The following is an 11,201-nucleotide window of genomic DNA, read 5'->3' on the forward strand; positions in this document are numbered from 1 at the left end:
GCCAGCACTCACAGAAGAGATAATAATAGTTAACAAAATAAATAGTGAGACGGTATAAAAAATAACAACAGATGATAAATCAATAATACATGTGAATACCCACAGTGAAGGTGGTCCAATACGCCCTGTACAGCAAACACCCTCGACTCGTGTTTCGACAAAATAGCTTCGTCAGGAGGCAATAGAAACAAAAAATGTGGGGTAATATATAGGTCTCAAATGGAGTACACCTGGAAATAATCAGAGCGCATACCTGAGATGATACGGAAGCAATCATCACGACGGTGCTCAAACCCTCCCCCAGGCTAGCGAATGTCACATGACAAGAAAGTCACGTGACCGCGCACAAGATGGCGAAACAGACGTCACGTGGTCGCGAGTCAAGCGAAGACGCGCGGCCGGCTGTAACCATGGGGAAGGATTCACCTGAGCACAGCGCGATGGCACACCATAGCGCATGCGCAAGTTGCGCTCTATTCCATAATAAAATATATATAAAACTCCAATATATTTTTGATTTTGTGACAGCTACGACCTTATTTTACACAAGGCACTGGAGGCGGTGCCAGGTACCAGGCCATAAACTGTGCTAAAAAAAAAAAAAATTGGCACCTTACATCACTGCAACACCAAGCGATCAAAAAGGCATATGCCCTTAAAATAGTACCAATCTAACCATCACTTCATCCTGCAAAAAATGAGCCCCTGGGGGGCGTGGCCAGCCATGAGAGAGTGAAGACGTGCTCTCCCTGAGCTCCTCTGCATCCCTGGCGAAATCCATCTGCACCCAGCCTCTCCAGATGGGGAAAACGGTCAAAAAGGGTAGAGCCCGACCATCGGTCTGCCCTAGCAGCCTCACAGGGTGATTTACCCCTTCTCTTTGCCCAGCAAGTCTCCTCTCCGGGTTCCGGACCGACAGGCCTCCCTTTGCTACAGATATGACTCCACTCAAGATTGCGTCGTTCAACGTGAAAGGCCTCAACGCTCCTGAGAAGAGATCCCAGGTCCTCCATCACTTCCACCGCCAAAGGGCACAGATTGTATGTTTCCAAGAAACCCACTTCAAAGAAGGTAAGGCCCCTACCATCCGCCACAGGCACTACACGTCCTGGCACCTTGCGAATAATGCTGAGAGCAAATCTAAAGGAGTCGCCATAGCGATACACAAATCTCTGGCTCACCAGGTGCTGGAATGCGTTGCTGACCCTGGGGCGCGATACTTGATCCTCACACTTCTTATAGGCGGACGGGAATTCACCATTCTCAACTCTTACGCCCCTAATTGCCATCAGGTCCCCTTTATCACGGATTTAGTGGACAAGGTCCTGCCCCTGATTCATGGAACGCTCGTGTTCTGCGGTGACCTTAATCTCACTCTCGACCCCACGCTCGACAAATCCTCAGGTAGGGCCTCCCTCTCTTATGCTGCCATCAAAAAGGTGAAAAGAGCACTGCTCCAAGTACAACTGTATGACCCATGGCGCATTCACCATCCCGCAGATAGAGATTACACCTTTTTTTCAGCTCCCCACTCCTCATATAGCAGAATAGATTATATCCTTGTCCAGCAACCCGCCTTCTCGTGGATGGTTTCCGCGACCATCGGCAATATCCTTTGGTCTGACCATGCCCCGGTTTCCTGTTCCCTGACGCGCGACGCCTTCTGGAAGCGTCCTACAAACGGATGATCCAAACCTGTCGCAGTAAATTTTACGAGTATGGCAATAAATGCGGACATCTGCTTGCGAGGGCTCTCAGAGGCCATATTGCCGCTTCCCATGTCCCTGCTGTCAAAAATCCAATGGGCCACATGGTGCACACTAATGAGGAAATCGCCTCCTCCTTCCACACTTTTTACTCCCGATTGTATAACCTTGCTTGCCCCCATGATGCGGAGGTTGACCTGACCCCCGATTCACTATCTCGTGGCCCTAAATTGTCTACTGAACAACTGGCGCTTAGAGGCCCCGTTCACAGAAACGGAGTTACAGGGTGTGATCAAGTCCTTACCAGGTGGTAAGAGCCCAGGTCCTGACGGATTTACCGCCAGTTTCTATAAGTCTTTTTCGGCTCCTCTCACTCCCTTTCTGTTGAAGGTCTTCAATGCTGTGTCCTCTGGATGCCATTTTGCCTGCGCAATCTACCATGGCCCACATTGCAGTCATCCCCAAGCCCGACAAGGACTCACACCTCTGCGCCAGCTATCGTCCCATTTCTTTGCTGAATGTGATCCTTAAGTTATTCGCCAAACTGCTTGCCAACAGACTAAATACGTTCCTGCCCTTTTTGATACACCCTGACCAGGTAGGCTTTACCCCCGGGAGGGAAGCCCGTGATAACACCCTCAGAACACTAGACATCGTCCACCACGCGAAATCTACCAACACCCCCCTTATGATCTTATCCCTTGACGTGGAAAAAGCCTTCGATCGAGTTTCCTGGCAAGCGATTCGAACTGCCCTTTCGGGATTGGGGATAGGCCCGGACTTCATGGGGAAAATCTTCAGTCTATACCAGCAACCCTCTGCTCGCGTTAAGATCAATGGCACATATTCCCCTCCCTTCCTCATCCGCGTCAAGGCTGCCCATTATCCCCCCTCCTATATGTATTAGTAATGGAGCATCTCCTTGCTTCTATCCGTGAAAATCCGGATATTGCTGGAGTCAGGATAGGTAGCGTGGAGCATAAATGCGCAGCCTTTGCGGACGACCTTTTATTGTACATAACCAACCCACGTATTGTGCTCCCGCCCTTACTCCGCAAACTCACTGGTTTCGGCGAATGGACGAACTTTAAAATAAATATGTCCAAGTCCGAGGCCCTGAACGTCTCCTTGTCTCAGGAATTAGTTTCCTCCCTTAAACCCTCGTTCCCTTTCACCTGGCCGCCGCCGCAGGAATAAAGTATCTGGGCATAAAAGTCTCGGCGGACCTCTCCCAGCTCTTTCAAATGAACTTCTCTCCGCTTCTCCGGCGGTTCCAGGCGGATCTGGACTCCTGGCATTGCCGCGACTTCTCATGGTTCGGCAGGGTCAGTATCCTGAAGATGAACTTACTGCCAAAGCTGATCTACCTCTTGCAGACCATCCCTATCCGATTGCCCTCAACCTACTGGTTACAGTTGAAACGATGCTTTACGCGTTTTTTGTGGGCCCCAGGCAGGCCATGGACGAAATATGAAATACTGACTAGGTCCAAGGAGTCGGGGGGGGGGGGGGGGGGGTCTGCCGGACTGTAGATTGTATTATTATTCCATGGCGTATGCTAGACTTCTAGATCTGCTGAGAGTGGACTCCACTAAGATATGGGTCCACATGGCACGGGATTCCTCCCCTACCTCGCTCTCGGCGCTTCCTTGGTTGATCGGGTCGTCTAGCGTCTCTGCCCCAAGCCCCTCTTTCACGGTCAACCATACCCTCGCAATACTCGCCTCCATACATAGCCGCCTTTCCCTCATTGATGCTACGGGTCCTCTAACCCCAATCACAGATCACCCTGACTTCCCGCCTGGAAGCTCCTCTCGTCCCTTTCTGACAGGCACAGGCTTGCGCCCTCTCCGATTTTGTCACGTCCTTAGCGGGTCATCTTTAAAATCCCTTAATCAGCTAATAGAACCTTCTGCTACTAGCCCTAGACACACTTTTGAGTAGCTCCAACTTCAACACTTCTACTCATCCATGCGCAAAACCCATGTTCTGTCTAGAGCCCTTACTGCGTTTGAACAAATGTGCTTAGCCCCATCGGCGGTATTTAGGGACATCGCCACTATATATAACCTGCTCATACTGCAACACTCTTCCCACCTTCCCCCCTTTTGCCAAGCCTGGGAACGCGACTTAGGCGTCCAACTCACCCCTTCTCAGTGGAAGAGAGCCTTCTTCTTGACCCACAAGGCGCTGATTTCCACAAAGGCGCAGGAAACAAACTAAAAGGTCCCCTCCAGGTGGTACAGGGTGCCCCCTCTTTTACATAAATGGTTCCCGTCTGTATCCGATAGATGCTGGAGATGTCTGTCAGAGGAAGACACCATGATCCACGTCTGGTGGCAATGCCTCAACCTGCGTCCTTTCTGGGACTCAGTACACAAAATCACACGGACAGTGACAGGGATTCCTATACCTAACACTCCTGAATCCCTCTTGTTGTTCATCTTAGACCTGACTATCCCAGCTTATAAGGCCTCTCTTCTGAAATATATGCTTCAAGCTGCAAAAACGGTTATCCCCCGTCATTGGAAATCACCTTCCCCCCCCCCCCCTTACTGAAGGAGTGGTTCGAGGAAATTGCTCTCCACCAGAGGATGGAGGACCTAATCTGTATCACCCCGCTGGACGTTGCCCGTTACACAAAGGCGTGGAGCCCTTGGGAGACGTTCCGCACTTCTGACGAGTTCCGGGATGCCTATCTGTCGCAAGCGCATTCGTCTGTACCCTGCCTCCCCTCCCCACCTCTCTCCCTCTTGTTTTTTTTCTGTTGTTTCTAATGTTTCCTGACATTTTTTTGCTTCATTTTCTATACACTGTTCCTATTGTTTTAGGGGTTGTCCTAAACTCATTGCTTAGTATTGTATATTTCACTACGCATTTCTGCCATTGTTTTCTCTAAAAATTCAGACAATCTAAGACAATCGCCCAAAAAATTAAAAAACTATGGCTGTCAGACTATGGAGACACTAAAACATGATTTTTTTTTTGTTTCAAAAATGCTTTTATTGTGTTAAATGTAAAAAAAAAAAGAAAAAAGTAGACATATTAGGTATGGCCGCGTCCGTAGCAACCTGCTCTTTAAAAATACCACATTACCTAACCCATTGGATGAACACCGTAAAAAAAAAAACGGTCTAAAAAAAAGCTATTTTTTGTCACCTTACATCACAAAAAGTGTAATACCAAGCGATAAAAAAGTCATATGCACCCCAAAATGGTGCCAATCAAACCGTCATCTCATCCCACAAAAATGATATCCTACCTAAGACAATCGCCCAAAAACTGAAAAAACTATGGCTCTCAGACAATGGAGACACTAAAACATGATTTTATTTTATTTTTTAAATTATATAATTGTGTAAAACTTACATAAATAAAAAAAAGTATACATATTAGGTATGTCTACGTCCGTAACGACCTGCTCTATATAAATATCACATGAACTAACCCCTCAGGTGAACACCGTAAAAAAAAAACAACTAAAAACGTTGTCAAAAAAGCTATTTTTTGTCACCTTACATCACAAAAAGTGTAATAGCAAGCGATCAAAAAGTCATACGCACCCTAAAATAGTACCAATCAAACCGTCATCTCATCCCGCAAAAAAATGAGACCCTACCTAAGAAAATCGCCCAAAAAAATAATAATATGGCTCTCAGAATATCGAGACACTGAAACATGATTTTTTTTAATTCAAAAATGCTATTATTGTGTAAAACATAAATAAATTTAAAAACGTATACATATTTGGTATCGGCACGTCTGTAAGAACCTGCTGTATAAAATATCACATGAACTAACCCCTCAGGTGAACAGCGTAAAAAATTTTTTTTTAAAAGGTGTAAAAAAAGCCATTTTTTGTCACCTTACATCACAAAAAGTGTAATACCAAGCGATAAAAAAGTCATATGCACCCCAAAATGGTGCCAATCAAACCGTCATCTCATCCCACAAAAATGATATCCTACCTAAGACAATCGCCCAAAAACTGAAAAAACTATGGCTCTCAGACAATGGAGACACTAAAACATGATTTTATTTTTTGTTAAAAAAATTATATCATTGTGTAAAACTTACATAAATAAAAAAAAGTATACATATTAGGTATTTCTACGTCCGTAACGACCTGCTCTATATAAATATCACATGAACTTACCCCTCAGGTGAACACCATAAAAAAAATAAACTAAAAACGGTGTCAAAAAAGCTATTTTTTGTCACCTTACATCACAAAAAGTGTAATAGCAAGCGATCAAAAAGTCATACGCACCCCAAAATAGTACCAATCAAACCGTCATCTCATCCCGCAAAAAATGAGACCCTACCTAAAAAAATCGCCTCCAAAAAAAAAAAACTATGGCTCTCAGAATATCGAGACACTGAAACATGATTTTTTTTTATTCAAAAATGCTGTTATTGTGTAAAACATAAATAAATTTCAAAACGTATACATATTTGGTATCGGCACATCTGTAAGAACCTGCTGTATAAAAATATCACATGAACTAACCCCTCAGGTGAACACCATAATTTTTTTTTTTTTAAACGGTGTAAAAAAAGCCATTTTTTGTCACCTTACATCACAAAAAGTGCAATAGCAAGCGATCAAAAAGTCATATGCGCCCTAAGATAGTACCAATCAAACCGTCATCTCATCCCACGAAAAATGAGCCCCTACATAGGACAGTCGCCCAAAAAATAAAAAAAACTATGGCTTTCACAATATGGAGACATATATATATTTTTTAAATGCTTTATTATGTGAAACTGAAACAAACAACCAAAAAAGTAGTCATATTTGGTATTGTCACGTCCGTAACAACCTTCTCTATAAAAATACCTCTTCGACAAATACACAATGGGGGAATCCCATGACTAGTATCCCACCCATGTCCTGCTTGATCTACGCTTCCCTTTAGGCTTGGGATGCATGGCGACAGGACACACGGCAACATTTGTTGCGTGACACTACTTGTAATGTATTTCAATGGTGTCACAATGCGGCCTACTGATGCGACAGTGTCCAAAATCCAACTTGGATGGATCTTTTTTTGTGACTATCTTGGTGCATCGCATTGTGACACATTCAAATCCATTATATGGACTGCCATGTATCCCTAGCCTTAATGCTCGTTTGTAAATTTTTATTTGTTTCTTGCCATATTTTGCAACCAATAAAGCTAGCAAAACTAGTAAAAAAATAAAAAATAGCACATGATCTAACCTGTCAGATGAACACTGTAAATAACAAAAAATAAAAACGGTGCCAAAACAGCTATTTTTTGTTACCTTGCCTCACAAAAAGTGCAACATAGAGCAACAAAAAATCACATGTACCCGAAAATAGTACCAACAAAACTGCCACCTTAGGGTTCTTTCACACTTGCGGCAGAGGATTCCGGCAGGCAGTTCCGTCAAAATGTATGCAAACTGATGGCATTTGTCAGACGGATCAGGATCCTGATCTGTATGACAAATGCATTGAAATGCCGGATCCATCTCTCCGGTGTCATCCGGGAAAAACCGATCCGGCATTTATTTATTTTTCTAATTTTTTGAGGTCTGAGCATGCGCAGACCACAATGCCGGATCCGTTTTGCCGAAACACTCGGAGCCAGAGCTGGCATTAATGCATTTCAATGGGAAAAAATGCCAGATCCGGCATTCCGGAATTTTGGACAGAGATAAAACCGCAGCATGCTGCGGTATTATCTCCATCCTGAAAAGTCAAAAAGACTGAACTGAAGACATCCTGATGCATCCTGAACAGATTGCTCTCCATTCAGAATGCATTAGGATAAAACTGATAAGTTCTTTTCCGGTATTGAGCCCCTAGGACGGAACTCAATGCAGGAAAAGAATAACGCTAGTGTGAAAGTACCTTTATCCCGTAGTTTCCAAAATGGGGTCATTTTTTGAGTTTCTACTCTAGGAGTGCATTAGGTGGTCTTCAATTGTGACATGGCATCTTAAAATTATCCCAGTGAAATCTGCTTTCCAAAAACCATATGGCGTTCCTTTTCTTCTGCGCCCTGCCGTGTGCCCGTACAGCAGTTTACGACCACATATGGGGTGTTTCTGTAAACTACAGAATCAGGGCAATAAATATTAAGTTTTGTTTGGCTGTTAACCCTTGCTTTGTTAGTGGAAATTTTTTTATTAAAATGGAAAATCTGCCAAAAAAGTGAAATTCTGAAATTTCATCTCCATTTTCCTTTAATTCTTGTGAAACACCTAAAGGGTTAACAAAGTTTGTAAAATCTGTTTTGAATACCTTGAGGGGTGTATTTTCTAAAATGGGGTAACTTTTTTGGAGTTTATACTCTAGGGGTGCATCAGGGCGTCTTCAAATGTGACATGGCAGCTTAAAATTATCCCAGTGAAATCTGCTTTCCAAAAACCATATGTTTTTTTCCTTCTGCGCAATGCCGTCTGCCTGTACAGCAGTTTACGACCACATATGGGGTGTTTCTGTAAACGACAGAATCAGGGCAATAAATATTGAGTTTTGTTTGGCTGTTAACCCTTGCTTTGTCAGTGGGAAAAAAAAAAGATTAAAATGGAAAATCTACAAAACAAAAATCAAAATTTTGGGTAAATTTGGTATTTGTTTTATAAATAAAAATTACATTTTTTGACTCAATTTTACCACTGTCATGAAGTACAATATGTGACGAGAAAACAGTCTCAGAATGGCCTGGATAAGTAAAAGTGTTTTAACGTTATTACCACATAAAGTGACACATGTCAGATTTTCAAAAATCGGCCTTGGATTTAAGGTGAAAAGTTGCTCGGTAGTAAAGGGGTTAAATGGAATGTGCCATCAGAAAATGGCTAGAGTTGTGCTGATTCTGAACAACTTTGTTTCATTAAAATTGATTTGCTCAGCTATAAACATGTCCTATTGTTTAAATCACTTTTACTTTTTTTCTTTTTCTCTTTTTTTTACTTTTTGGTGATTTTTTCCCCCTATGTTAATATCTATATTTAAAGTCCTAAAATCATGCAGTTTTATCACTGACCACAGGGCCTACAAAATGTAAAAACTAACTTTTCAGTAGCCATCTCATTATCATCACAGGCATAATTACAATGGCAGATATCACCCATATATAGATAAACAAGATTCATAATTCACGATAGGTGATGTGACAGCTTATCTACTCCCTCCTGACCTCTTTACAGGTCACAGATCATTCTTAGAAAAATCTCCCATAGAAGTCAATTAGGTCCCTTCCAGTCTATTGTTTTTATGGTCCATATGGCTGCCTTCAATAAAACAGTAAAACCATAATTCTCAAACTTTATCTTTGTACTTCTCCAATTTACTCATGTGTGGCCAATTTTATAAAATTATCTAAACAATCGGGACACTCGTAGAGTAGAGGTTGTCCCAATCTCAATATTTTACTAAGTTCTTACTATCTGATTTGCTTTTGTAAGGGCTCTTGTAAGGGCGGGAAAGAGAGCCAAGCCCCGTTCCGGACAGCAGAGACATGAAGCAGTAACATGATTGATAATGCTCTTTGCCTCTCTGTGATCTTTTTACTACAAAATCACAGTGAGATAAAGTTGTCACCGTGATTTTGTAGTAAAAAGATCACAGAGAGGCAAAGAGCATTATCAATCATGTTAATGCTCCGTGTCTGTGCTGTCCAGAACGCGGCTTGGCACTCTTTGGCCTCATGCACACGACCGTTGTGTGCATCCGCGGCCGTTGTTCCGTTTTCCATTTTTTTTCGCTGACCCATTGACTTTCATTGGGTCCGTGGAAAAATCGGAAAATGCACCGTTTGGCTTCCGCGTCCGTGATCCGTTTTTCCAGTCCGTGCAAAAAATAGGACCTGTCCTATTTTTTTCACGGACAACGGTTCACGGACCCATTCAAGTCAATGGGTCCGTGAAAAATCACGGATGCACACAAGATAGTCATCCGCGTCCGTGTCCGTGATGGGTGTCCATTTTTCCTATCATTTTCAATGCAAACTTGACTTAGTTTTTTTTTTTCACTTTTCATGTCCGTGGATCCTCCAAAAATCAAGGAAGACCCACGGAAGAAAAAACGGTCACAGATCACGGAACAACGGAAATCTGTTTTGCGGACCGCAAAAAAAAACGATCGTGTGCATGAGGCCTTTCACACAGCATCCAACAGCTTGTGTGAAAGAGCCCTAAAGGTTTGATTAAGATACTTACCATGTACAATTGTGTTTTCAGATTCTTTTGGCGAGGCCTGTGGCAAGAGTACAACTAAAAGCAGGATTAAAGGTGCGGATTTAGAACAGGCCTCATGTGATGAACTAAAGAAACCAGTGGCAGAGAACGAAGATGTGGACAACCCAGTGGGTGCCAATATTTATGACAACGCTCTGTCTGATTATCTGTTTCCTTTGCCGGCGGTAGAGGAAGGAGCTGCTATTCTCGTCACCACAAAAACATCTGCTTGTCTTAATCCTGGCCCAGGTGTGAGGGGTGACGCTTTTGTGGAAATATAATCTCACATCTCTCTGTCATTGATTGAGACACTAGACGACACCAAGAGCTTTGTGCCTGTTGAATGTGTATATATGCTAGGACATAACAGCTATGTGACTACCATTGTCAGGAGGCCATTTTGTGATGTGTTACCTCATACTACGATCTTTTACAAAAAGATCTGAAATGCACATCAGTTATGATCCACATCCTTTGTACAGAGCTGTAGCTAGGCTTTCCTTCATCTAGGGCAAAATAACAATTCACCGCAACCATCCGTGCCTCATCCTTGATCATGGCTCGTGCCCCAGTAGTCCCCCTATCTATGTCCCTGCTTTAAAGGCATTGTCGGGCAGGATAACTTTCTGGAAGAGGCAAAATGTTGTTAAAAATGAAAGAAGCATTACTCTCCTCACTGATCCCCCATTGACGTCATTTGGGTCTCTGCTGGTCTCTGTTTCCTGGTCTGGGATCACCACACAGGAAGTAATAGGAGATGCCTGCTCCATGCCTCCTAAGTGTCCTTCTTTTGGAGGGACAGTCCCTCTTTTTGACCCAAGTCCCTCTGTCCCTCTTTGATCCTTAAATGTCCCTCTTTTTGATCTTAGGAATTAAAGAGGACCTTTCACCAGAAGAAAGTATCTAAACTGACTATACAGACGTGTAGAGCGGCGCCCAGGGATCCCCCTGCACTTACTTTTATCCCCGGGCGCAGCTCCGTTCTTCGGTTATAGCCTCCGGTATGTTCGTAGTTAGGCTCCACCCAGGGGAACCTGCCGGCGTCTCTTTCTCCTATGCTGTAGCGCTGGCCAATCGCAGCGCTCAGCTCATAGCCAGGCTATGAGCTGAGCGTTGCGATTGGCCAGCGCTACAGCATAGAAGAAGGAGACCGCGGCAGGTTCCCCTGGGTGGAGCCTAACTACGAACATACCGGAGGCTATAACCGGAGAACGGAGCGGCGCCCGGGGATAACAGTAAGTGCAGGGGGATCCATGGGCGCCGCTCTACACGTCTGTATAG

General features: G+C 43.7%; 1 protein-coding gene across 2 annotated transcripts in view; it reads left to right on the forward strand.

Moving 5' to 3' along the window:
- TNFRSF17 (TNF receptor superfamily member 17) overlaps nucleotides 1-10,790 on the forward strand; it is a 41,188-nt gene extending 30,398 nt beyond the window's left edge. For both annotated transcript variants that reach the window (XM_040441654.1, XM_040441655.1), the window contains one exon: nucleotides 9,924-10,790. In XM_040441654.1, the coding sequence (XP_040297588.1) occupies nucleotides 9,924-10,201 (278 nt within the window). In that variant the 3' untranslated portion in view covers nucleotides 10,202-10,790. The remainder of the gene's footprint in view (nucleotides 1-9,923) is intronic.
- The last annotated feature ends 411 nt before the right edge of the window (nucleotides 10,791-11,201 follow it).

This window comes from Bufo bufo, chromosome 7 (assembly GCF_905171765.1).
Source record: "Bufo bufo chromosome 7, aBufBuf1.1, whole genome shotgun sequence".
Taxonomy (NCBI): Eukaryota; Metazoa; Chordata; class Amphibia; order Anura; family Bufonidae; genus Bufo; species Bufo bufo.